This window comes from Acomys minous, assembly GCF_964271855.1.
Source record: "Acomys minous genome assembly, chromosome: 2".
NCBI lineage: Eukaryota > Metazoa > Chordata > Mammalia > Rodentia > Muridae > Acomys > Acomys minous.
In genome coordinates, this window is record NC_140484.1 from 111532076 (window position 1) to 111559304 (window position 27229).

The window sequence follows — 27229 nt, forward strand, 5'->3', positions numbered from 1 at the left end:
CGAGAGGAGGGTAGCCTGGAACTCACAGAGATCCACCTGCTTCTGCCCCTTGAATGCTGGGATTAAAGGCCTGGACCACCATGCTTGGCACAATTCTTCAAAAATGAACTTCTAGATGCAATGGCAGAGTGTGATGATGTCTGTTCTTGTCAACTGAATTATATCTGGAATAACTAAATCCTGCACATCTGGGCACATCTGGGAGGGATGTTTCTTGGTTGGCCCTTTTGAGGCAGGAAGATCCACCCTAAATCTGGGCTATACCTTCTAGGGACAGTTTACAGAAAAGCCTTGGAAGAAGGAAGGGTTTGGTCTTTGTCCTCTAGGCCTAAATCTCACTGGCAGGTTCATTCCTTCATTATATTATAGTCAACTTTTTCTGGAATCCAAGGTATACTGAAGATCAGCTGAGGCATCCAGCCTCATGGACTGAACAATTGGATTCTTGGACTTTCTGTCTGGAGACAGCCATTGTTAAACTACCTGGACTACAGTCTGTAAGTAACTCTAATAAAGTCCATACATGTGGTGTGTGTGTGTGTGTGTGTGTGTGTGTGTGTGTGTGTGTGTGTGTGTGTGTGTGTATGTAGATTTATTTTATCAGTTTTGTTCCTCTAGAGAATTCTAATACAGTGAAGAATATTTGAATAGTATTTAAAAATAAAGTTTAGTAAGAAATAACCACCAGCTTAACAGAACAGATGAAGTACGGCCTCTCCCCTGAAATATATGGATTCCAAGTACAGACAAGGGATTCCTGTCTGTAGAAATTTCTCAACACTGAAACTAGCCAGGAGGAAAAAAAGGAATTTTTTTTTTCTAACATAGGGACGGTTAGACTGCAGCTCTATAAAAAGATCAACAATGGCTTTGATTCGGTAACAGAAAGAGGTACGGTTTTGATTCGGCAACAGAAAGAGGTATGTGTGCAATCTACAACTCTTCTTCCTTACGAAAGCTCTAGAACAGATCGCTTTTCTTTCTCCAACGCAGGCCACCAGGGCGGAATGCAATGGCCTGTCCCTTTAAGAATCTGGAAGCAGTCGCTTTCCTCTCTCCGCCCCGCCTCCCGCTGTACCGGTGGCTGGGAAGACCGCCTCTTTCTCCTCACGCGGCTGTCTTACCGGTTAGTCGAGCCATCCGTCACAGAGACGCGGCCTGTGATTGGTTGTTGTCTTTCGGGCCGCGAGGCGGAGCGGGAAGGCCGGAGAAACTAGTTTGTTGGCGACGCCGGTGCGGTTCGGCTGCGGGATCGCGGTCGCAACGGGTGAGCCGATCGAGGCCGGCTGCAGCTGCGAGGACTGCAGGGCTCGTGGGACCGCACGGCGAGTACCAGGTCGGGACCGTGCCCACAGGGGGCGCCGTCGTCGGGACTTGTCAACCGGGACAGCGACCCTGCGCGAGGAGCGCCCGGCTGGGCGTAGGACCGCGGGCCCCGCTCACTGGGTCGGGGAGGTGGGTCCTGACCGGGGCAGGGGTGGGGGTACCCCTCGGTCGAACTTAGGGACCCAGTCCTATTCGGCTCAGAGCTCCAGCCAAGGGAATGAATTGTTTTGCAAACGGATGTTACACGCGGGAGCTGCTACCCTCCCTCGGGAGTGTTTGATTCATTGAGTCCTTTGCTTTTCTTTTTAAAAAATTACTATTGATCCTAGAAAGAGGAAGCTGCTTGTCTTCGAGGATGCGAACCGCACAGCTTTGTGTTAGCGCCTAGCCATGGTCCGCGCGCCGTCGTTGTCCCTAGCGAGGGCCGAGGGGTTAAACAAGGGAAGAGTAGACCTCAGGGCCTGGCCTGGCCGGGTGGCCCGTAGGGTCCTTCCTGTCCGGGAAGTTGTCTGACAAGGGAAAAGTGGTGACACTCCTGGAGTCACACCCACCTACCCACTCAGGTGGTAACCAGCCTAGCGGGCTGTAGCAAATCCTCCCCATCCCCAACCCCCCACCTCTGCTCAACCTTCCTCGCATGCGTTGTCCAAACTCAGAACTCCGCTGTGGTCTGCAGACCCCCTCTTGACTGATCTCTTTCTTAGTTGTATTAGAAGCTTCTTTTTTCCTACTGAGGAATTGTGCCTCCCCGGGGGGGGGGGAGGGGGGCGGCACCGCCGCCAGTCACTTTTGGGGTGCAACTGCTTCCAGGACACCAAGTGCATTCACACAGTCTAGGCCCCTCCCTCCCCCCTCTGTTTTGTTGTGTGGTCAGGCCACCGTGGCAATCCCTAGAATTTCTAAAGACTTGAACAGAGGAGGTTGGGGGGAGGGGCGGGCTACCCAGGTCTTTCTGGTTCATCTGTACTTTGGGGAGGGCTAAGGGCAAGTTGCTTTGGCCAAGGCTTCTCTGGGCATTAGTCATCCCTCCCCGCAGAGGCAGGACAAGGTATGCCAGATGCCTGGGCCATTTGCTTTCACCCTAACCTGGAGTAGGACCTGCCCCTGTAATATGCTGGGCCTCTTCTTTCATAGGTGACACGGTTATGCTGTGAGGACTTTTTACGGGTGTTGCTGAAGGCTGTATCAGGGGGCAGAGGAGGAAGGACCCAAGTGTTCTCCTTCAATAGATTTGGTCCCTCTAAGACAGGGGTTCTTGAGGTCACAGGCTGGCTGTGGAGACCTGCAAAGTCAGTTTTGTTCCAGGCCCTGTAATTACTGATAGTTTACTTTTGAGTCATTTGTCAGCAACTGAGTCCAAGGGAGATTGTCTAAAGGAAGTAGGCAGGATGGAAGAGACCTTTGTCCTGGGCCTCCGGCTGCAGCTGGGTCCCCTGTGCCATGCAGGGAAAGGGCTGTGGGCAGGCTGCATGTGGCGGTCGCTCCATCCCTGCTGATGGCATCTTAAGCCTGGAGCAGCAGTGTGGGGAGAGAAGAGTAGGAAGAGAAAGCAGAATGGCCCTGCCCTGCGTGTGGTGTGCAATGAAAGCGCCCTCCTTCCTCCTGTCATTTAGGGGGAGGAAGATGACAGGAGTGTGTAATGTAGAGGTGGTTTTAGTCCTGCGTTTATTTGATTTCTCCTTTGAGCAGACTTGGTGGAGACCTGGCTTTTAGAGAGAACAGGGTGCTGGCACATGGGTTAAGGGCCTTACATCAGTTTGCAGAGAGCCCCAGTGAACAGGGTAGCAGGGAGTTGGGGGGAACGGTGAAGGCTCCCTGGAGAGAGGAAAGATAGGAAATGCCTACCCCGATTTCATACCCTGGGCTGCAGCCATTGTTTTGTTTTGTTTTGGTTTGGTTTGGGTTTTTTTTGCCATCCATTCACACTCATCTAGAGCCAGCTCTAGGATGCCCACTTTAGGCACAGGTGACATCAGGGAAAAGGCAAATGGGAAGTGACCAAAAGATTCATTCTTGGCTGTAATAGTGCGACAGTATGGGCAGCTGTCCAGGTTCATTTGAGGACCTGGCTTTCCATGCAGCTTCTGAGGGGCTCCATGGAAGAATCACCCCACTGACCAGCTCACTGATTGAGCCCTGAGTCCTTCACTAGCTGGCAGTAAAGGTGTGCCCTGGGCAGGGGACACACACACACACACACACACACACACACACACACACACACCCCTGCAGAGTTGGCACCAGCGAACAGCGGTGGCCGCAAATGAATTGGCCGATTGAGTTGCTGGTTTTCATCTAATGTGGTAAATTTCATAATTGAATTGCCTCTGCTGATCTGTGAACGCTTTTCGAGGCCAGGAAACACTTGGGAGCCACGTGAGGATGGCGAGGAAGAGGCAGAACCTGAGCATCCACAACTTACAGAAACGGCATCCCGGCCGGATTTAGGATTGTCTGCTCCTTCTGCCTGGCTGCCACTGCAGGCTTCGTCCGCTCACCAGCAGCCGTACCCTGAGCAACCCTCTGCTAGCACCAGTTCTAAAGGCATCTGAAGCTGGCACCTTCCTGCCTTGTCAGGTGTCTCAGGGGCTGTTAGGACATGGGAGCAGTCACTGAAGGGGACAGAGGGACAGAAAGGGACTTTGAGGTGGGAAGGGCTCCCCTTAAGTCCCTTCAGCACAGGGTCAGCTGAAGGAGCTCAGGCTGTGGTTGGCCTGGGTTCAGATGCTGCTTGTGTGTCTGTAAGGCTGTCTTGTGTGTCTGTAAGGCTGTCTTGGGGATGGTGTGAGACGAGACCCCGCACTGTATAGCGTACCCTGCACGGTGTCCGGCATCTAGTGGCCTGCTCTGGCCCAGCTCCCTTTTCCCTTCTGCTCCATCTTCCTGACACAATGGAGGTGGGAAGCTGCCCTCTCCCTTACCTCTTTCTTGCTCATACCCCTTTTCCCCCCAGCCCTGTCTTGGTGCCCCCTTGGATGGTAAGAGGTAAGCAACTCGTGGTCTGTTCTTTAAAGGGACCATTCCCTGGGCTGAGATGAGCTTGCTGATAAGAGTGCTTGCCTAGCATGCACAAAGCCCTGGATCAAACCAGGCACTGTGGTACACACCTGCACTTAGAAAGTAGAGGCAAGGTCAGGAGTTTAGGGTGAGCCTGGGCTATATGAAGCCCTGTCTCAAAATGGTGGTAGGGGATACCTTTAATCCCAGAACTGAAAATGCTGCTGGGGCAGGCTGATCTGAGTCCCAGGACAGTCTACATAGCAAGTTAAAGAACAGTCAGGGATACAAGTGATAGCCTGTCTTTAAAAAAACAAAACAAAACAAAAAAAAAACCCAAGTGTCAGGCTAGGTGGTGGTGCACAGCCTTTAATTCTAGGCAGGCGGATCTCTTGAGTTTAAGGTGAGCCCGGTCTACAGAGGGAGTTACAGATCATCCAAGGTTGCACAGAGAAACCCTGTCTTGAAAAACAAACGAGCAAAAAAGTGTCAGCTTTGTGGTGTTAGAAATCCAAGCTAGAGCTAGGTGTGGTGGTGTACACCTTTAATCCCAGCACTTTGAATCCCAGGCAGCTGGGGCTACACAGTGAGACCCTGTTCAAATAAATAAATGAACTGAGAAATTTCAATGTACTTTCCGTAAATTCATAACAATGCCCTGGCTGTTTTCACACTGATCTGCCCCCATGTTTTGTAGATTCTGTAGGGTTACTCTACTTCAGCTCAATCGATGTCGGCCGCAGGACCCCGTCAACCTCTTCATTCTTGGAAGCTGTTATAGGTAGCTTTCTGCCCGTGTGACTGTATGCAGGTGCCCTTGCCACTGTGGGTTCAGGTGGCTCTTCTAGAAAATGGGTAGATGGCTCCCAGAGTGTTCCTGTTAACTGTCTCACTGTGATATCCCAGGGTCTTGCAAGCTCTAACGCTAAGCTGTAAAAGGCCTTCGAGGGCTCTTCTCCCCTCCAGCCTCTCTCAGTCACCCCCCCACCCCCCCACCCCCCACCATACACAATTGCTCCTCAGTTGGGGCTGTAATATGCCTGTGAAACTGGGTCAGGGAAGCACCAGTCTGGGCCCAGGGGGAGCAGGCATGGGCTCAAAGGAAGGTGGCACGTAGATGACTCATTTCCAAGGCTCCCTTGGCTTGTCCTGGGCAGAAAAAACGGGACATCAAGTGTAGGAGGATCTGGGTGATCCCCTCCCTCTAGATTATGGGATGTCCCCGGGGCACAGGGCCAAGGGGGAGAGATGGACAAAGAGCCCAGAGAAGCAGAATGGGATTATGGGGAGCCCGGGGCGGGGGTGGGGTGGGGGGGGAGGAGGAGGCTGAGTGCCAGGCTTTGGCAAGGATGTGCTTGCAGGACCAGTTGGATGGCTCCTCCTGCCGAGCAGGGCCGTGGGAGAGCTGTGGCTGTTGTAGCCCGCCTGAGGACCACATCTCCCTTGGCTGTCACTCCAGCCACCTCTGCCAGGTGGTTGCTTTCCATGTCAGCCATGTGGGCAGGGGTAGACTGTAGGGGCAGGAGGGAAGCGAACTCTAGCTCTTTCTACCCGTTTCCTGTTGGGCTCCCCCAGGAGGGTCTGAACAAAGAGCAGCCTAGGCCAAGTGGAATTCATTTCCTAATTAAGATAAAGAGATTCTTTCCTTGTTCAAACCTGAGGACGAACTGCTTGGTGGGTTTGAATAGCCAGGCCAATTGGCTTGGGCAGTGGTGAGGGTCAGGAGGCAAGATGCTCTTTTTCTAGACATCCAGGGTAGTAGCACCTAGAGTCCAGAGTTGAAGCTCCTCTGGGCCTGAAAGACTGGCGGTGCATCCCTTATCTACCCATGACTCTGTAAATTTACATCTTGGGCACCTGAAGGAGTAAGGTACAGTGTTCTATTCTGAATGGCTCGCCTAGCCACTGGGAAGGGAGCTTGGGCTCAAATTGTTTACGTTGGACCTCAGCTTCTGGTGTTCAGGGTTGGTAGTCAGAAGCCATAGGTCAGCTCGGGTACAAGCTGTTATGTCGGAAAAGTGCCCTTTCCACACAGGAGAGGTGAACAGACATTGTTAGGCTCATTTTCCAGATGTGTCCAGGCGGCATGCTTTGTCCTCTGTTCTCTGCCACGTTCTGGAATTCAGCGGAGACCTGGGTGATGCCCGTTCTCCTGGAGGCACCCATTCATACGGGTGAGGCTGGCAACAGGCAGAGCCGATGAGTGCAGTTGCCCCTGAAAGGGCTGCAGGGAAAGTGCCCTGGGAGGCTTGAGGAACGGGAACAGGACAAAGATGCCTCTGGAGAAGGCTGGGGACGGCCTCTCTGTGGACATTGGAGCCCAAGAGGTGACCTAGATAGGCAGTGCAGAGGTCAAGGGCTGGGATGGCCTGGGTTCTAGGCATAGGGCCAGACTTCCACAGAAGGTCTCTTCAGAGGAGACCAAGGAAAACACTGTGCTTTTAAATTGTGTGTTTTTTTTTTAATTTAAATATATCAACAGATTTCTTTTATATAGAAAACCAGTGTGGTATTAAAGTCTGCCTCGTTGGTGTGTTCCACAGGTAGAGATTGTGTATGGAGTTTGGTTTTCTATACTTTGACCTCTTCAATGCTCCTCAACCTCTATCACTGTATAGTGGGGGAGTTTTTCCCTTTTTATGGCCACATACCAGTCCTACCATGTTCTGGCCAGACCGCCGGTTTTCATAGTCCCTTCTAATGAGAAATTGCGAGTGGTCATTTCCCTATACATTCAGTAAAGTTTTGGAAGCCTGTGATCATGCCTCTTTAAAAGCAGGTATGGCAGTTTTAGCCTTTATAAAAGTTATATGCCTTTCACAGTGTTTCCACTGACTGCCTGTTCTCCACATTTTTCTTCCATGTTTGATATTATGCACATTTTAAAGCTTAGTTGATATGGTGGAGCCAGTGTCAACACAGTCAGCTGTCCAGTTTATTCAAGCTCTTTCTCTTTTGTCTGGGCTTTTCCAGAAGATCAGGGTTCTGCCTCCTATTGGTCCCCTGGCCTCAGCTGGGGACTGAGTGCAGCTCTTGGCTGTGTGTGCTCATCTGTGAAATGAGGCCCTTTAATCCCTAGCCAGCCCTGCCCCCTGCTTGCTGCTGTGTTCTCTGTCTGGGAAAGCATCCCTGAAAGGTCCTTTTCAGCTCAGAAGCTCTCTAACAAACGCACACCGCATATCGAGAGGTGTGGTTCCTTCTAATGGAAGCCTAGGGTCTGAAGGCTGGAGCATTTGAATGAGGGGGAGCCCGTCTAAACAACATCTTAGTGACGGGTGGCTTTGCCTAGGTGAGGTGCAGGGGGCTTTTAGGTGTGATGTGTAGAGCCTTACCTGGCCTGAGGGAAGGTTGGCTGGCTTTTGGGGTACTTCATAGGGGGATAGGCCACCTGCTAGGGTAAAGCACTGAGTTAGCAGGGCCAGGCCTGCTTTTCTTGACCATGGAAGGACCTGGAGGGGGCATCTGTGGACTGAAGCCCCAGGCTGCAGCTCCATACCTTATGAATTGGGTGCTGTATGTTACCCTGAGGGTCCTTGCCTGTTTTCCTGTGGCAGGGAACTTTAAAAGAAGATGTACGAATGGGCACTTGTACTTGACCAGGAGACAGGAAGAATGTGGAGACTGAAGACTTGAGGACGAGAGGTAGATCTTGGACTGTGGAATGCCAGGTGCTGCCCATGGTCCCCTGACAGACCTTGTGACTGAGGAGTCAGGATGGCCAGGCTGCACAGCCTGAGTGCCTGGTGGAGTGCACCCTGGCTGGGACTCAGCCAGGGCTGGGTAATTTGGCCAGGCTCTGCTGTCCTTCCCCGCAGTCCTTGTTTCCTTCCCTCAGAAGCAGCACTCAGTCAGGCTGTGATTGTTGCCCTAGAACCGTAGAACTCTGCCCCAGAGTGAGTACCTATTGGGACCATCAACTGACTTAACAGGAACAGACATAAGATAGAGAGGATGGGCCACAGTCAGGTAGGCAACAGAGGGACAGTGGGACCCCCCAAGTGCTCCTGTGGGAGGTCTTCTGAAGTGTCCTTGTGTAGCTCATGAGGGGAGGGGGGCTGAAGAATATTTTTGCAATTCTGGACCCCTCTCCAGTCAGAGTGCTGGATGTTTGGGAAAAGGGGGAGGGAGGGTGGCACTCCCGAGCAGCTTTTGAGTGGGCCCCAGCCTGCTGTCATCCCAAGCTTGCGGGCAGGTTTGGCATCAAGTGGTAGGCTGGGTCGCCAGACTTCCTCTCAGGCACAAGCACCCACTGGGGTATCTGTGTTGCAGGAAGTTGTAGTTGCTATTTTTATCAACCCAACTAGGACTTTATATTGAAAGCTATAATTACAAGCAAAATGTCAGGGTTCATCTGGCTGAGACTGAGACAGGGGACATTGCACACTTGTCACTTGATGTGTAAAGCAAGGCACATTTGGGCACGGACACACCCTGGTTACAGGGGGCTTGCTCAACTGCTTCTGGAGTCTCCAGGTTCTTTCTTTTTTTTAAGACTGACTCTTATGCAATCCAGGCTGGTCTCAAACTAACATACTTGGCAGTCAGGGATGACCTGAAACACCTGGTCCTCCATGACAGATGTGGGACCCCATTTCCCGAGTATGCAGTGCTGGGCCTCAAACCCTGAGGTCTGCATGTTAGGCAAACACTACCAACTAAGCCACGTCCCAGCCCAGCAGTTTTCTTTGAAGTATGAATAGAGGCCTTGGCTGAGTTCCCCTAGATAATTGCACTTGAACCCAATTGGCTGGTCATGCAGCCTTGAAGGGAGCCTGGGGCTTTATTGAAAGAAAGTTGCAGTTGGATTGAAATTACCCGAGACTCCACTTGATGCTACCTACTCTGCTAAGTGCTGGCGACAGAGACCACTGTTGGGAGCCGTATGCCCAGTGGGTTGTCCCTTAACCTTTGGCTAAATACCCTACTGCAGTTCACTTAGTGCTTTCAGTCTACAGGCCTTCTGGAGCTTTCGAGGCAGGCTCTCCTGTCTCCAGCTTCACTTTCTGTAGCATCAGTTATCCACGGTCAACTGGTTTGAAAATATTAAATGGAAACTTTCAAAAATAAGTAATTGTTAAGTTTTACAGGCTGCCTTCAGAATAGCAGTCCTCTTGCCCCAGACTCCTGGGTTTTAGGACTATAGGAACGGACCACTAATTCCAAGCTGATCTCTAACTATGCCTAATCTATATGATTCTGGGCATCAACGAGTGGTGATGGCGCACACCATTAATCCCAGCACCTGGGAGGCAGAGGCAGGTGGATCTCTATGAGTTGCAGGCCAGCCTGGTCTACAGAGAAAGTTTTGGGTCAGCCAGGATTATGTAGAGAAACCCTGACTCAAAAATCAAATAACAAACAAACAAACAAACAAACAAGCAAGCAAAAGATTCTGGGGATCAAACTCAAGTCCTATGCTTGTTCATTCAGCAAGCACTTTGCTGACTGAGCCATCTCCTCAGCCTAGAAAACTGTCTTTGTTCATTGTGCATAGAAAACCGTCAAGGCTGATCGGGCTGAAGGCCACTCAGTTTCTTTCCTAAAGGAAAGTGTGTGTTCATGTGCACATGTATGTATGTGGGCTCCTGTGAGGTGAGAGGTCGGTCTTGGGTGTCACTACCGCCTTTGTCTACTTTGATTTTTTTTTTAAACAAAGTCTCACACTGGCCTGGGGCTTAGCAAGCAGGTTAGGCTGAGCGGCCATTGAGGCTCAAGGATCGACCTGTCTGCCTCACTAGTGCTGGGAGTGTGGGTGTCCCACATCTGGTTTTTTAATGTGGGTCTCGGGATGCAACTCAAGTCCTCACGCTTGCATTGAGCCCTTTCTTTACTAGCCAAGCCAGCTCCTCAGCCCAGGGCAATCAGCCATTGCACCTGCAACCCCCTTGCCATGTAGGATAACCCTTTCACAGGAATAAGACCACGAGTGGGGACCAGGGGCAGTCTCTTAGAATTCTGCCTGCCCATGGCTAGCGTTAATGGTGAATGCAGGAGACCTGTCGGTGATGGCAGCTGTCATGAACTAGACCAATCCACGAGTTCCTGTTTGATTACAGGATAGCACCTCAAAGGTGGATCGTTATTTCACTACTGTTTTCCAGATGACAAATGCAGGCATCTCGGGTAGCCCAAGTTTCGGAGCTAGGGTCTCTTCCCCCTGTCCCTGTCAGGCTGCTCGAGGCTGGCATCCCAGGCTGGACTTGTGAACAAGCAGAGCAGCGCTGAAGATGGTTCTCCCCCAGTTAGAACTAAAGTGACGTGTTTACATTAGCCTGGGATGTCTTCAAGTTTACTGTATGGCCCAAACTAGCCTGGAACTCAAGGTGACTGATTCTCAAGTATTGGGACTGCATGTGTGAGCCACCTGGCTTAAATGATTGACCTTGGAGCCTGGAGAGATGGCTCAGTGGTTAAGAACATTTGCTGCTCCTGCAGATGACCTGGATTTGGTTCCCAGCACCCACGTGGCTGCTCATAATCATTTGTAAGTGCAGTTCCAGGGAATCTGATGCCCACTTCTGGCCTCCATGGCACCAGGCAAGCAGGTGGTGCATAGACACATTCAGGCAAAACTCTCATAAGCGTAAAAATAAAGTCTTTGTAAAAAGCTTAAGCATGAAACATACCAATTATACCTCAAGTGATATGGCGCCACTGGGAGCCTGTTGTGTGGGTTTAGGGCAGGCCTCTGGGCGTCTCCTTCTTCAGTGGACAGCACTGTAGTTTATGTTTCATGACATGGAACTTACTGAGCATCTAGCACACACAAAGGGGACAAGAGGTCAGCACAGTAGGCAGTGGTCTGCAGGAGGCCCTGGTGGCCATCAGGAGGAGGTGGCGGCGATGCAGCAGAACAAAGGGTGTATCTTGTAAGAGACAGAAGAGACAGATGCCCCTCTTGCTGAGGGTGCAGTGCGCGAGTGCCCAGAAATGCTTGTGGAGTTGATTTTCTCAGCATCTACTGTGTATAAGGTGTGCTGAGCATCCAAGAAGCTGGGGTACTGGGCGGAGGGATTGTGGGGGGAGCTTGAGCTGGAAGAGTAGGAAGGGAAGAAGCTGAGATAGGCTGTGGATGTAGAGAGGAGGGAACAAGGCGAACAAGGCTTGAACAGCCATGTTGATTGAAAGTCTTTGAGCAGGAGACGTTGAGGGGTTATTTATGGGCAACCGTGTATTTGCTATAAATATGCATATATATATAATTTGAAGAGACCAGGAAATATCAGCAGTGATGCCCAAGTGCAGCCCCTGTACTTTGCTGAGGGAGGCCTGTCATTTGGGAGGAGAGGGAGGTGAGCCTGTGGTGAGAGACACTTTTGACAATGACAGGGGAGCAATGGGCCTGCTGGGGGTTGGAGGGCACCTGACCAGACTCCTGCAGCCCAGTGACTGTAGGTGCTACAGGCTGGGCAGTGGGGGGAAGGAAGACTGCGAATATGGGGCACATGCCTCACAGCTCTCAGTGCTTGGGAGGTGGGAGGTCCCGGGCTCATCTGATCTTGAATACAGACTCCTGCCAAATCTTGGGTGTGTGCATGTTGGTCATCTTCCCTCAACACTTCCTTCGTGGAGGTTTTGTAAGTCCCAGAGAGAGTGTGGTTAACATGGAGGAGTTTTGTAAACCACCGTCAAAGTGGAGCTCCTTTGAGGGCCCCAGATTGCAACAGTGTTCACAGTAATGCTGAGACACCATCTGCCTTGTTTCCTTTCTCCTGAGTGCATAGTGCAGGGAGCCAGTATTTTCCATGGGACCCATGCACCAGGTTACAAACGCGGGCCTGGGTAAAGGATCCATTCAAGGTGTAGGTTGGGAATGTGACAGAGTACAAAAGTTCACTGATCCTGTTCAGATTCCACACTTCAGTCACCCGTAAAGAAACTGCCGGAGGTCAGGCCAAGTGGCCCTGGTTATCTGAAAAGACTGTATCTGGGTGAGACTGACGTTCTTTCACATTCTGTAATCAGAACCACATACCTTAGCAGATTGAAGACTACAGCAGCTAGAATTCAGCCAGCACTCCAGAAGAAGTTTCAGATTGATTTATAGAAAGCAACTCTGCCCATGTGACTCTGGTAGGTGTGTAGTACTCTACAGCACAGACTAAGCCCCGGGTAGCTGTCAGGCCACTGAGCACCGAGGCTCTCCTGGCCTTTTGGAGCCAGGACAGCATGGATGCCCCTGTCCAGGTAACCTGAAGGAATATTACCACGAGTGAGGTGCCGGGGCAAAGGCACCTGCGTCTCGTTTAGAAAGATGCTGCCTGATTGTTCTCCCAAGGGGTGGTACCTTCTGCAGTGTGCTCCTCTAGAAGAGGCTCAGTGGGTAGCACTGCCTGCCATCAAGCCTGAACCACAGTACGATCACTGGGACCCATATGGTGTGGAAGGAGAGAGACCAGTGTTCGCAAGATGATCTCCAGATTCTACATTCAAATTATGGCGTATGCTCTCCCAACGATATAAATAAATATAAAATTTTAATTCAGAGAGAGAGTGAGAGAGCAGGCAAGCTGGGCCTTGGCAAGTGTATGGTCTTTGGAGTTGGCAACATGATCTTCTTGGAAGCCAGGGATTGTGGAGAAGCAAGGCTTCTGAGACAGAAGGCAGTCCCCTCATGGGAAACGGCTGGCAATTTTAATGTCATTTATTTCCTCTGCCCTCCTGTGTATGTTCCCAGAGGAGGCTCATAGAATTTGGTATCTAGGCCAGTGTGCTCTTAATGGCTCCATCTGTGGGGCCAGATTGCAGGAGAGGCAGCCTCTTTCTGAGTATCCATGTATCTGTGAGCCCTACAGCTCTACAGGGCGTCTGGTGGTCTGGTGTGCCGTGTGTGTGTGTGTGTGTGTGTGTGTGTGTGTGTGTGTGTGTGTGTGTCTGCACTGTTCCCTCTCTGACTCACTCTGGCTAAGTGAGAGGAAGGAAGTGATTTGGTCAGATGGGAGACCCTGAGTGCTCAGGTTGCTCTCCTTTGTGGCTGGATAATGGTGTGCTTTCCACTGGCCTTGCTCCCATCTGGAGCTACAGCTGGCCATGGAACAGTGGAGGGGAGCAGGTGGCGGCGTGTGGAAGCTGGGGAACACCTGCTACCTGCCCTGATGGCCTCGAGTCTGTGCTTGCTCTTGTAGCTGGAAGAAGCCTCTGCTGTAGGGACGGCAGAAGCATGGCTTGAGTGGCCGCCTGGCCAACAGGACTTGCAAGACAGTGACACATTTGCCACTCTTCTCCCACGCCTTTCTTAGGAGAGAGCAGAAATTCAGCCCAAGCAGCGGTATTTGGGGTTGGAGTAAAATTAAAACCCAGACCCTTCAAACCCTGTGAGAATGGCTTGGGGAAGGGTCTGGTGAGACGTAGACGTAAAGACGGCAGGGAAGAGCATTAGTAACTGCAGTGATATGGGTTTCAGTGTTTTACACGGGGCTAGGGATTTAACCTGTGGCCTGTCCCCAGCCCCTCCATAACCATTTAGAAATGTCTATCTGTGCTTAGCAGCAGTTTTTCTGGTGCTGCTTCTCTCTAAACCCTTTACAACTTTCCTCCAGAATTTGCCTATGACATTTTAGTTTAGTTTTAACGTGTGTGTGTGTGTGTGTGTGTGTGTGTGTGTGTAGATGTACTCCTGTGTGCGCATACATATGGAGGTCTGAAGACTACTAACAGAAAGTTGGTTCCCTTCTTCCACCATGTGGGTTCTGGGGATAGATCTTAGGTCATCTGGCTTGGCAGCAAGCATCTTTACCCACTGGGCCATCTTTTTTTTTTTTTTTTAATATTTATTTTTTTCTACCAGGCCATCTTGCTGACCCATGTTTGATAATTTTTAAACTGGGTCTTACTTAGCCCAGGCTGGCCTAAAATTCACTATGTAGTAAAAGGTGATCTTGAGCTTCTGATCCTGCTGCCTCTATATTATCTGCAGAGAATGTAGCTATGTACCACCATATCCCAGCTTAGGAAGTGCTGAGACCAAACTCAGGGCCCTGTGTGTGGAAGCCTTCTACAAACTGAGCTGTATCTACAGTTCAAAATGCCTTGAATAAAAGCTGTTGGGGTGGTTTGTATGCATGTCTCTGCACCATTTGCTGTCCTGGTGCCTGAGGAGGCTAGAAGAAGGCATTGGGTCCCGTGGAACTGTATGTCACAACAGATAGTTCTGAGCTGCCAGGTTGATACTGAACTGAACCCAGGTCCTCTGAAACAGCAGCCAGTGTATCTCTCCCCACCCCTATTCCTCAGTTCCCCCAATCCCCATTTAAGTACCCCAAGTCCATTGCTTTATATGTGGTGGGGTCGGGGAAGGGGTGTGTGTGTTTCCCAAGAATGGGTTCTCTTTTTGTCCCTAAGTAGGGGCACCACCCTATCTGCCAACTTCCCCTCCACTCACCTACATGGAAATGCCAGGGTTCAGGCACACTGCTCTGGAGATTATCACCTTCAGTCTCACTCATGACTGTCACTTGCTCCTGAGTGTGGCTGTTGGTGTAGTCAGCGCACCAGGCAGAGGTGGGCACTAAGCATCTTGACCAGCATGTGGCTGTGCATGTGGTTCAACAGCTTCTATTCAAGACATAAGGGTGAGAAGCTGACCAGTTCCACATGTCCTGTTGGGTTGGTGGACAACTCTGGACAACCGCCCCATCTTGTCCCTAAGGCAGTGGTTTTGGACACAGGAAGCAGTGACCTGAGGCAGCTCCCTACTTGCCACTGTGCTCAGGACAGAAACGAGGTCATTACTGCATGGATGTTTTGGTGCAGGACACGATGTCTTCAGTGTTAATTGTCCTGACTAGGTAGAGCTTGGGGAGAAGGGTTGCTTTGTGGGTAGAGAGAGTTTTGATAGTAGAGTGTGGTGACGTGGAGGCCAAGGCCTTCCTGTCCAACCTCGTGTTCAGGGGAAGTACTGTGTCACACCTGGACCTTCTGCCACGTCGGCTGGGCTCACATAGTGAGGTTGCAGGGATCAAGCCCGTGACCTGGCTCTGTCCCAGTCCCAGTGGGCCTTTGGGTAGATTTCCTAACGTCTCTGTTTGGTTTCCCAACCTGTGCAGCTATGATTACACTTGAGGCGGAGGGCCGGGGTCAGATGCGTTAACAGGCAGGGCTCTCCATCACCAGTTGCCTCTGAGCTGCTGATCTGTCTGAGTTACAGGAACAGTGGGCGGATGACAGGGTCACACCTTCTGCCCTTCTCTGGGCAGTTGTGACTAGTTTTGGCCACCGAGCTAGGAATGGAATGGTGTGTCCTTCCAGGCCAGGCGGCTCTTAATCACCACTGCCACGGGTTTCTCCTCTGACACAATGACTGGTGACTTGGTGACAGTTCTCTCTGGGTCTCTGGGAGTGACCCAAAGGCGACTTCAATAAGATGAAACTTATCATAACCAAGTGCCAAGACACTGCCACCTGAGGTGTGTTTGTTGCTGCAGTGTGTCCTCACCCATCCTGACTACAGCAGGTTGACCTCTGCTCTTGTTATGGAGTCTGCTTAGATCCAACACAACTCAGACACCAGGTCAATGCAAATGACAAAACTTAATTGTAATCTACTTACAGATCAGGGCCACAGAACACTCAGGAGGTGAACTGTGACCCTGAGCTAGAATGTTACAGCACTTTTAAACCTGAAAAACAAAGACATCGGTGCCAAGTTACAGATTTTTTTTTTGTTTGTTTTTTTGTTTTTAGAGGCAGACTTTCTCTGTGTAACAGCCCTGGGTGTTCTGGAACTCTCTTTGTAGATCAGGCTGGCCTTGAACTCACCTGCCTCTGCCTCCCGAATGCTCGGATTAAAAGCATGTACCACCATGACTAGCTGCTTGTTATTTTCTTTACATTTTTATTTATAAATTTTATAAGTACAACAGGCTTGGTCGCTTGGCAGTTATAAGTTGGTCCCTTCCTGCCCAGAATTCCCTCCTGATCCTTTGCAGCATGGCTTTATGCTTAGTTGGATTTCACAGGCCTTGACCCCTTTCCTCCTGCTCTGTGCAGCTCCTGAGAAGGCGAAGCTGTTGCCCTGGGAAAGGCCCAGCAAGGCCCTTGACCTGCGCTGTTCCAGGATTCCCCACTGTAGTGGAGAAAGGCCCAGTCTTAATGGCATCCATCAGTGTGTGAAAAAAGGCCAGACCTCCAGCTGCTGGCCTCCTGGAACTTGGTTATCAGTTGCGGAGGCTAATGTGGCCATCCCTCAAGTATGGTTCCCATTGGGGTTGACAGGTTCTAAGTGAACAGGTTTGGGGTGGGGCTGGGTGTAGTTTCACCTGCCTGTTATGTCTGCACCTAAAGGCTGAGGATTGCAAGTTTGAGGCTAGCCCAGGCTACACAGTGAGACCCTGCCTTGAAAACAAAAGGCTGTGGTCTTTTGCCCATCCTAAGACATTTCCTCCCGTCCTCCCCTCCTAAGTTCTGTTGCAGGCTAGTTGTGGAGGGAGCCAGTGTGGTGGCCTCACCAGTGACTTCACTGACCCACATAGGGTTATGATGTCAAGGGCAAGCCCTGGAGAGGGTACCACCGCACAGCTGGTCTTGAGCAGGAGCAGATGGAAGCTAGGCTGTCTGCCTGTGCTTGTTACAGGTTCTTGATATGAGTGTGTCCTGCCCCATGAGCTCAGGGGTAAATGTTAGCTTGCTTCCCTACTCTTCGTGGTAAACTTGAGGCAGGGACATTTGGTGACCTGAAGAGGACATCTGTGTATTACCTAGCACACTTCTCTGTCCATTCCAGACCATGGCCATGTCAGCCTATTCCTGTGGGGGATATGTCAGGCAGGCAGGGCATGGGATGTGAGCTCAGAGCCATGAGGCTGAGAGGAGGACACATTTTACTCTCACTCGCAGGACCACCACAGAAGATGCTGGGTGTGACTCGATGTCTCAAGCAAACAAGATCTTTTCATAAACCTTTGCTTAGTAGGTGGTGCACACTCTTAACCGCAGCCGTCAGGAAGTAGAGGCAAGCTGACCTCTGAGTCATGGCCAGCCTGATTGCAAAAAACACAAAATGTCAAACTACACCAAAGTAAAATGTGTATATAGTAAACAGTTCTGATAAATAAACAGTTCTGATCAATTTTAATTGATTTTGTTTCCTTTATTTTTTTGAGACCGGTTCTCTCTGTGTAGCCCTGGCTGTCCCTGAACTCTTTATGTAGACTCGGCTTTATGTAGCTCCTGTTCTGCTTGCCTCTGCCTTCCAAGTGCTAATTTATTGCATGTGTGACCATACTGGCAAGATAGCAGCTGTTTGATATAATATATCTGAGTGCCTGTATGGGTAGGGATATGAGCACATGAGTGTAGGTGCCCTCAGCCACTGCATGTCCCTGGAGCTCCAGCTACCTGATTTGGGGAACCAAATTCTGGTCCTCTGGAGGACCAGCACAGTGCTCTTAATTGCCGAGCCATCTCTCCAGCCCTCTTTCGTTTGTGTGGCTGTTTTGCCATTGTGCATTTGTCACGTTTGTGCTCACATGCTGGGACTGGAGGTACACACAGTTGTGAGCTACCATATGGGTACTGCAAGTCAAACTCAAGTTCCCTGGATGAGCAGCCAATGGTTTTACCTGCTGAGTCATCTGTCGAGCCTTCACTTGCAGGGAAAGGAGGGGGTGTCTTGTTTTTGTGCTGTGGGGATGGCGTAGGGTCTTGTGGGTATAAGCAAGCACTGTACACCGAGGCCCTGTGTGAGTATATGTAAGTGTTAGAAGTGTATATAAATGCTGGTTTTTCCATGGGAAGGAGGGAGCATCTGTGTGAGGCCCAGTTCTGCTTATCTGCATTTGTCTCGAATGATCTGTGGCACTGATGTTGTCCCAGGACTTGTGTTTTACACCTGGTTAGATTCATCAACTTAGTGAGGGTCCTAAGTGTGTGCCAGACATTGACTGGGAAGGCGTCTGTGCTGAGCACCATGGTCTCGTGTGCTTCCAGTACCTTACCTCAGCCCTGAAGTCCTTCGCTGCAGTTCCAGGAGGGACCCACACCCGCCTGCTTGATCTAGAACCTTTAACATGGTTTTAATTTAAAAACAGTACAATTGTTAAACACTCTTGACTTGCTGGGGGTGGTAGTGCATATCTTTAACACTAATGCTGGGAATGCACGGGCTGGCCAGATCACCTAAGTTTGAGGCCAGAGTGGTCTACAGAGGGAGTTGTGGTCATTCAGGGCTACATAGAGAGATCTTGTCTCAAACCACCAAAACCACACAAACAAAAAACGCACCAACAAAACCCAACACAGACTTAAAGAAGTAGGTCACTGGTGGATTCTAAGACCAGAACGCCTGTCTTTTTCTTCATTCAGGAGACTGTAGAGACAACAACAACAGGGAGACAGCTGGCTGAGTCAATGGGAGGCCTGGTGTTGTTGTAAACGTAGCATTCATCCCATGTAACTTTGAAACACTGTAAAGTGCCACTGCTTTTACTGGGACTTTATTGTTGAGGACAAATGGTTGCTTCTGCACCACTGCAATCAGAGATGTGTGTCCAGGCAGAACAAAGCTAGTCTCTAAGGACAGAGGGAGGCCCAGGGCCTTCTTGCCTGCAACGTCCTTGGAGACGCAGGTAGGAAGGCTTGGTTCCCTAGATTTGGACAGAGGAGGGAAGGGAGAGGGTGGGGCACTTGGAGTTGAGTGCGAAGAGGGCCTATGGGCAGGAGGTGCGTTCTGACTGATGTCATTCCTCCTGCAGGTGGTTGACAATGTCAGTCAGTGTTCACGAGACCCGCAAGTCGCGGAGCAGCACGGGCTCCATGAACATCTCGCTTTTCCACAAGGCCTCACACCCAGACTGTGTGCTGGCTCACCTCAACACTCTACGTAAGCACCGCATGTTCACTGATGTCACACTCTGGGCTGGCGACCGAGCCTTTCCTTGCCACCGTGCCGTGCTGGCTGCCTCCAGCCGATACTTTGAGGCCATGTTCAGCCATGGCCTGCGGGAAAGCCGGGACGATTCGGTCAACTTCCAGGACAACCTGCACCCCGAGGTGCTGGAGCTGCTGCTGGACTTCGCCTACTCCTCCCGCATCGTCATCAATGAGGAGAACGCAGAATCGCTGCTGGAGGCGGGTGACATGTTGCAGTTCCATGATGTCCGGGACGCAGCTGCCGAGTTCTTGGAGAAGAATCTCTCCCCCTCCAACTGCCTGGGCATGATGCTGCTGTCTGATGCCCACCAGTGCCGGCGGCTCTACGAGTTCTCCTGCCGCATGTGCCTGGTGCACTTTGAGACGGTGCGGCAGAGTGAGGACTTCAATAGCCTGTCCAAGGACACGCTCTTGGACCTCATCTCCAGTGACGAGCTGGAGACTGAGGATGAACGGGTGGTCTTCGAGGCCATCCTGCAGTGGGTAAAGCATGACCTGCAGCAGAGAAAGGCCCACCTGCCGCTGCTCCTGCGCAATGTGCGCCTGGCCCTGCTGCCCTCGGACTGCCTGAAGAAGGTCGTATCCGGGGAGGCCCTCTTCATGGAGGACGAGCGCACCAAGCTCCTCATAGATGAAGCCTTCCAATGCAAGACCAAGATCTTGCTGAATGATGGCGTGGTCACCAGTCCCTTTGCCCGGCCTCGCAAGGCGGGTCACACGCTGCTCATCCTGGGAGGCCAGACCTTCATGTGTGACAAGATCTACCAAGTGGACCACAAAGCCAAGGAGATTATCCCCAAGGCGGATCTGCCAAGTCCCCGGAAGGAGTTCAGCGCTTCAGCCATTGGATGCAAGGTCTATGTGACTGGAGGCAGGGGCTCTGAGAACGGGGTCTCTAAGGATGTCTGGGTGTATGACACTGTCCATGAGGAATGGTCCAAGGCGGCCCCCATGCTGATTGCCCGCTTTGGCCATGGCTCAGCCGAGCTAGAGAACTGTCTGTATGTGGTCGGGGGGCACACATCTCTAGCAGGCATTTTCCCTGCCTCTCCCTCTATTTCCCTGAAACAGGTGGAGAAATATGACCCTGGGGCTAATAAGTGGACTATGATGGCCCCTATGAGAGATGGCGTCAGCAATGCTGCAGTGGTGAGTGCCAAGCTGAAGCTCTTTGTGTTCGGAGGCACTAGCATCCACCGGGACATGGTGTCCAAAGTCCAGTGTTTTGACCCCTCAGAGAACCGGTGGACAATCAAGGCAGAGTGTCCCCAGCCTTGGCGCTACACAGCTGCTGCTGTCCTGGGCAGCCAGATCTTTATCATGGGAGGTGATACAGAATACACTGCAGCCTCAGCCTATCGCTTTGACTGTGAGACCAACCAGTGGACCCGGATTGGGGACATGACTGCCAAACGCATGTCCTGCCATGCCCTGGCTTCCGGTAACAAGCTGTATGTGGTGGGAGGCTACTTTGGGACCCAGAGGTGTAAGACCTTGGACTGCTATGACCCCACTTCAGACACATGGAACTGCATCACCACCGTGCCCTACTCTCTCATCCCCACGGCCTTTGTCAGCACCTGGAAGCATCTGCCTGCATGAAAGGCACCTGCAGAGCCCAGCCAGGTGAGCCCTCAGGAGGGCTTGTCTCCACTCTGAGTAATGGTTGCCACATTTCTCAGGGAGAGTCTGATTCAAATTGGGATAATGGGATTTAGGGAGAGACCGTCTGATTACATCCTGCCTCTTCTGGCACAGTTCTGGGCTTGCCAGTGGGAGGGAGGAGATCTGTCTCCCGTGTGAGGGTTAGGGATGAAAGGCATCTGGAAAGCACACAGCCATTCTGATGAAGCGAGGTAGCCACTGTGATCCACAGGGCTTACCACAGTGTCTGTGAGCCCTACTGCTGTTCTCAGAACTGTGAGTGTATAAAGTCATAGGAAAACGAGCCTGGCTGGAGGAGAGCCCTGTGACTCATCAGGTGTTCTTTAGGGAGCAGAGGCATGGGAGAAACTCTTAGGAGGCAGGTCTGCTGTGGCAGAGAGCCTGGGGACAGGAAGGGACAGCACAGTGAGGTCTGCTTTGGTGCTGTCCTTTGCAGGCAGGAGCATGCTAGGCCAGCCTGCTAGGGTGTTCTTGGGAGGGGCTGGGATGGTTGGCTTGTAGGAGCCTGGGGCTTTATGTCTAGGCCCTAGAAAAGTCAGCTCCATACTAGCCCTTGTCTCCTGCCTCACCCAAAGTCTTTATGGGGATGAAGTGTGGGGGATGGACTCCCATGGGCCAAGGGGTGGGGGTACGGGTCTACTGAAAGCAAGAAGGAAAGGCCTGAGAAGAGGACGTTGCTTCCTGCGTTCTGCTGCCTGGTGCTCCTATGGCATACAGGGACCCAGCATCCTAAGGCTCAGTGAGCCCGTGGGTAGACTGCACTGGGAAACAGTGCTCCTGAGCTGGGCCCACTTATGGACTGAGCAGAATTCAGGCTATGTCAGATCCTGCTGAGCCGCCAAGGCTCTTAAAGAAAGGGCCTCAGATCTGTGTGCCAGGAGTAGCTGGCTCCTGAACATAGTCAGAATAGGACTTGGTTCTCTTGAAGACTTCTGGGCTTGCTTTGTTTTCTTTCTCCCAGAGTAAGGGAGCAGTGTCTAGGTTCCCAGGAGAGCAAGATTCAAAGGGATAGTGGAATTCCAGTACCGACTGTCTGTTCTTGCCCCTGGTGACTCGGGAGTGCAGTGTCACCTGTAGGGTGGAGTCACCTGTGGGGCAGAGGCTCCTCGTGTCTGTGTTCCTGTTAGCTTCTGGAGCCTGAGCCCCCGTCTTCCTCAGGAAGTGGGCAGGTGCCTTACCTGCCCCAGCAGAGGCTCTACCCTGACTCTGCCCTGTGGGGCTGAACCTGGTGGTGTTGTTCTCTCCTAATCTGGACCCCCCCCCCCCATCTCCCCTACCACAGGCCCTGGTCTGTAACTAAGCTACATCCACATGCCAGGACCTGCTCTGCTGTTAGGTGAGGCTCACATGGCACCCTGTCAGCCTGACCCTGGGCCGGCTCAGCTCCCAGGGTCTCAGCATTCTCATCTGGGAAAGGGATTAGAAACTGTCAGCCCAGTTCTCATACCGTGAGCCGGGAGGGCCAAATATGTTCCTGGCCCATCCCAACTGTCATTCCTGTGACCAGGACAGACAAATGTGTCCAGAGTATTGACAAGCTTTAGCCACTAGCCTGCTTTAGATGAGGAAGAGGGCACAGAGAACATAATTGCACATACCCAGTAAGCCCCAGATTCAGGTAGAAACCCACAGCCAATCCTAGCACAGTTCCCCAAGGTGGTGACGAGTGTCCCCATGGACTTAGACCTCCTGAGAATCTGCAGAGAGTTCATGATTGCTCTTGGAATCAGCTTTCACTTTCTTGGGAGCCACAGCAGGCTAGCCACACTAGGGCAATCTCTCCTCTGCTCTGGATGAACCGACTGACCCAGAAGTGTTTTTACTCTCTGCAGACCGCTCTTATCAGCTTGTTCTCACAGACCAAAGTCTGAGATCTGCAGGCCAGCAGCAGGGCAAGAAGCTGCTGTGCAGGACATACCTGGCTGCCACTTCTTGGGTCCCAGGAGCCCCTCTCCCCCCCTCAGCCCCCATGGCATGTGGATGTAGCTTAGTAACAGACCAGGGCCTGTGGTAGGGGAGATGGGGGGTCCAGTATAGGAGAGAGCCAAGCACCTTAGTAAGAGTCAAGGCCCGAAGGCCCAAAGCACAGCGTGGCTGTTGTCTTCATGTGCATTCCTGCAACGGGACAGTAGGACATTGACTGGGAGTGACCATGGCACTAACCACTCAACTGTTCTGGCATGCCCAGCCTCGTATCCTGAACCCAGTCCTGGTCTCTGTCCTCTCCAACAACTCTGGTCCTGCCGATCTAGTCTCTCCTGCCAGGTGACCAGTAGGAAAGTCCTGCAAGCAGTGCCACCATCCCTGTTCCCCCGGGAGATCCACCCATGCCTGGTTTCTTCTATAGATGTACTTTGTTCATCCTTATAGGCTCCAAGGTAGTTCCAGGGGCCACTAGCAGCAGCCCCTGATGCCCCCGCTCAGTGTCCATGTGATTCCTTGTCACCCATGTCTGCTTTCTCCATCCCGAGCACTCACTTCAGGTCTTGATGAGAGCCTCATTCTGGAATGCTTGTTTGTTTTTTCCTTTCCCCCTGAAGCTTCCTCAAAGGTACTTAAGTAAGGCCCAACCTCTTATGTCCTTCCTGCCTGGCTCCCCGCCCCAGCCCACCTTTCCCTGCTGCAGAGAGCCGGCCCATTTTATCCTGCCTAAACATTTCTACGGAGAAACCTAGGGCACCACCGAGGCCTTCCTCCAGCTTTCATGGCTTGGCCCAGCTGCCTTGGGCATGGTCTTCATGCAGAGGTCACTTGCGCCTGTGCGAGACCTGACAATAAGACCAATTCCAGCGCAGCTAGAGACCGTATCAGTCGTCTGCAGGATGACTTCGCCAAGGCCTGCCCTGCACAGGAGTGCAGACAAACACTGACCTCGAGTCCACTTGTCAGTGGAGGACTGATTGGGTTTCACAGATGAGAAAACCAGGCTACAGAGAAGAAATGACAGAGTTAGGGCGTAGACTAAGACCTTGGGATGGGCCAGAGGACTCATCTGAAGCCATCACAAGAACCGTGGAGAGTGGCTCCCACCACCTATAGGGTGCGGGGGGTGAGCCCAGCACACTGCACACTGTCCCTCTCTGTGGCCCTCTCCTGCCTGTTGTCTTCTGAAGCTGATGGAAATCCTCAGTCCTTACTCTGAGGGTTACTCTATTTTCTTGTAGTAACACGGGCAGGATAAAGTGGGTGAGCAGCCTGTGCCACTGGGAGTTCAGATGTGCTGTCTTAGAGTATCTTAGGATTGTTAGGGGCCTCAGGAGCCTGCTGGAAAAGCAGCAGCCTTCCTGCCCTGTCAGTGTCTAGGACATCCAGGACCTCTGGAGATGGCAGTGCTCCTGTGAATCAGTGCCAGTCTGCCCCTAGGAACTCTAGTAGTGCTACGGGACATATTCCTGTTATGGAAAACTTCCACCATGGCCTCAGTACTGGCATATGGTTTTGCTCTAAACCTAAAGAAAAGTTCCTTGTATTGGGGGTTTCACAACTGTGTAGCTCACTCTGGTGTACAGGTTACATTGTTCTAGCTCTAAGCTCCTGCCAAGCGTAGTGATGGCTTTGCTTCTTGCAGTACCTGCATGAGGACACAGCTCAGCACAGAGCCTGTGAGCTCATGAGCATCACTAGCCACTCAGAGATTCTCCCGTCACAGGTTAGAGCCACCATGTAGCTCAAGTACATCTGGCTCTGGCCTCCACCAAAACCACGTGATGGTTGGGCTGCCTGGGAGCAGAGCATTGTGACTTCTCTCCTCCTCTCTCGCTGCCTTCGGTTCCTCACCCTCCCATGCCTGTGTCTCCCCTGCCAGCCCTGTTGTGTCCTACAGGGTATCCGAACTTGATCAGCATAGGAGCTGCAGCCTGGCCACCATCATTCCCCAGACTCAAGTGCCAAGCCACATCCTCCTTAGGGCTGGCCTCGGACTGGCCTAGGGTTTTGTTGGGATGCCGCTGGGTTTCAGCCATAGCAGTGACCACCAGTAAGCAAATCAGTGTTTCCTTCTTGTCTCTGGAACATTCTCCATGAAGCCTTCAGCAAGGGGGGCTGGTTCCTGGATCTTTTTCTGGGTAGGTAGACATCCATCATCGTCTTTCCAGGGCAACCACTGATGCTCCAAGTGACTGAGGACGGATGCAGCAGGGGATGTGAGCTTCGTGACCTCAAGACGATCCCTCCTTATTCACCACTACATCCCCATATCCTGGCATCTAGAGGCTGTGGGGAATTTTTATCCAGGTCACAAAAGAGCATGCCTCTCTTGTTGTCCACAGCCAGTCACCTGCCCTTCGTCACACCTGCCTTCCTCCTGTACCTGCCTCAGTGATCCACTTTGTTTTTTGTTTTTTTCTGAAACAGGGTTTTCCTAAACAGGCTTTCTCTGTGTAGCCTTGGCTATCCTGGACTCGCTTTGTAGATCAGGTTGGCTTTGAACTCATTCTCCTGCCTCTGCCTCCCTGAGTGCTGGGATCACAGGCTAGCATTGCTATGCCTAGCTTAATATTTACATCGCCTTTTCTCTCAGGGCCATTGTGTTCCTTTTGATCTCCCCTTTCAGCCAATTCCTGACTTCTTATCAATTCTTCCCATATGCCCACGTGAATAAAATAAAGGTCCTGGCTCCTCTCTCAATGTTAGAAGTTCCTTTTTATCTTCAGTGCTTCCCAGTGTAACTACCGTGTACCTGTTTGTGTAAGTCTGCAGTTTCTCCAGGGAAGCTGATGCCTAGGGACCATAGCTACGTTTGTTCTTGTGTCTCCTACAAGGAGGAGGAGGGGAGCACAATGACCCATCAGTGTGTCGCTCCTGCTGGCTGGCAGATGGTGGCTCTAGTTCCTGAACTGTGGAGGGTTGCACCAGAGGCCTGTCAGGGCCTGAGCCCTAGGCCTGGAGCCTCCTGCGTGTGGCCAGGCTAGGACAGAGCCGGGGCCGTTCATCTTCTCTCTCTGCTTCATCCACAGGCTGCCTGGTTCTTCCTGCCTGACGGCACCAGCTCCGGTGGCACCAGCTCAAGCTGTTACCACTAGGCAGAAAAGCGAAGTGTCACCCGTGCTCAGGCTTCCTGAGCTGCAGGTGGCTTGTGTGGAGAGAAGCTTCCAGAGGAATGGGCTGTCTGTCACCAACAACCCAGGGGTAGGGGATATGACATTCACACAAAGCCTTGAGGTCACCTCTGCCTGCCAAGCCTAGCAAGGGCTAGCAGGGGAACAGCAGGGAGCCCTTGGCACCAGCAGCACAGCCTTTGACAGCAGGGCTGCCTGTGGAAGGCGGGAATGTTGCTCCATATTGTCCTGGACATCAGGGAGCAGAGTCCAGCTGAGGACAAGTTTTATAAGGGACAGAAACCCCAGGGCAACCCAGCTTCGGGGTACCCACAGGCTCCATAAGCAGATGGCACCAGATTCCCGAAGGCCAAGGGGAGTTAGCCTGTGTGCCCACTAGCCTGTCCCTCTAAGGGGTGACTTCCAGGAAGCTTCCATGGATGTAGGACAGATGCTCCTGACCAGTCATATTGCTGAGCATCCTCCAGCAGGACTCTAGGCCCCAGGGAGCTGGTAGGGGTCTGTTGCCTGCCCTCCTAGAGCTGTAGAACAGTAGGATATGCCTGCCAGTAGTACTGGCTCCTTCTCTGGAGACCTACCTCCAGTCTTGTGCTGTCCCCCAGGAAGTGGGCAGTCATGACCATGAGGACCCCGTGGTCACTGCAGTTCCACAGAGATTGGATTTCTGTCTTGTGGGGTCTAGTGCCCAGTCTCCTGTCACACCTGCCGTTCTTCTTGGCACCAGCTGGCAGCCTGAATCCTGCCTGTTTGTTCCATGAGCTCAGAAAGAAGGATCCGAAGACACTTCCTAGTTGTGTTTCTCAAGGATTCCACAGCAGCGTCCCCTGCACTCGGTTTGCAGCAGCGCCTTCTCATGCCACTCTTGACAGCAGGCTCACCCCTTGCTTGTCTAGCCCAATGAAGGGGGGACAGGCACTCTCAGTTTCTGGCACAGGATGGGCAGGGCACCATAGCTGGTGGGTTCCCAGGCCATTGCTGCGTCAGGATGGAGCTTCCAAAGTGGACTCTGCTGCTGACAGAAGTGGAGCCACATCGCTGACCAGTGTGGCGAGCCCTCAGGGTCCTCGCGGCTCAGCCTGGTACTGGTGCGGTGGATGACTAAGTCACACATCGGCCCTCATCCAAGGTCCAGCGTGCTTTTCATTCCACCTCTGGGTCAGCCTTGCTGGAGAATTCCAGGCTCTTTCCCTGTGGACTGTCACTAGGGCTAATGATTCCACACAGCACAGAGGACCTAGCTGGGGTGCTGGCCTGAGCATGGGTGTTGCTTTTATTAGTTTTCTAACTTAATAAAAGTGATGAAGTTTTTGACCGTA

The 27229-nt window shown here is 52.0% G+C and overlaps 1 protein-coding gene across 3 annotated transcripts; it reads left to right on the plus strand.

The window, feature by feature from the left end:
* The first annotated feature begins 1137 nt into the window (after nucleotides 1–1137).
* Nucleotides 1138–27229, plus strand: KLHL25 (kelch like family member 25). 3 transcript variants are annotated; one of them, XM_084756170.1, is made up of 3 exons: nucleotides 1138–1455; nucleotides 19014–20817; nucleotides 25812–27229. In XM_084756170.1, exon 2 carries the CDS (start codon nucleotides 19024–19026, stop codon nucleotides 20791–20793), a length of 1770 nt encoding a protein of 589 aa, XP_084612296.1. In that variant the 5' UTR covers nucleotides 1138–1455; nucleotides 19014–19023; the 3' UTR covers nucleotides 20794–20817; nucleotides 25812–27229. The 3 variants fall into 3 exon arrangements, with proteins under 3 accessions (XP_084612296.1, XP_084612294.1, XP_084612295.1); XM_084756168.1 differs by having other exon boundaries at nucleotides 1207–1336; XM_084756169.1 differs by lacking the exon at nucleotides 25812–27229 and adding an exon at nucleotides 24951–25490 and having other exon boundaries at nucleotides 1330–1455.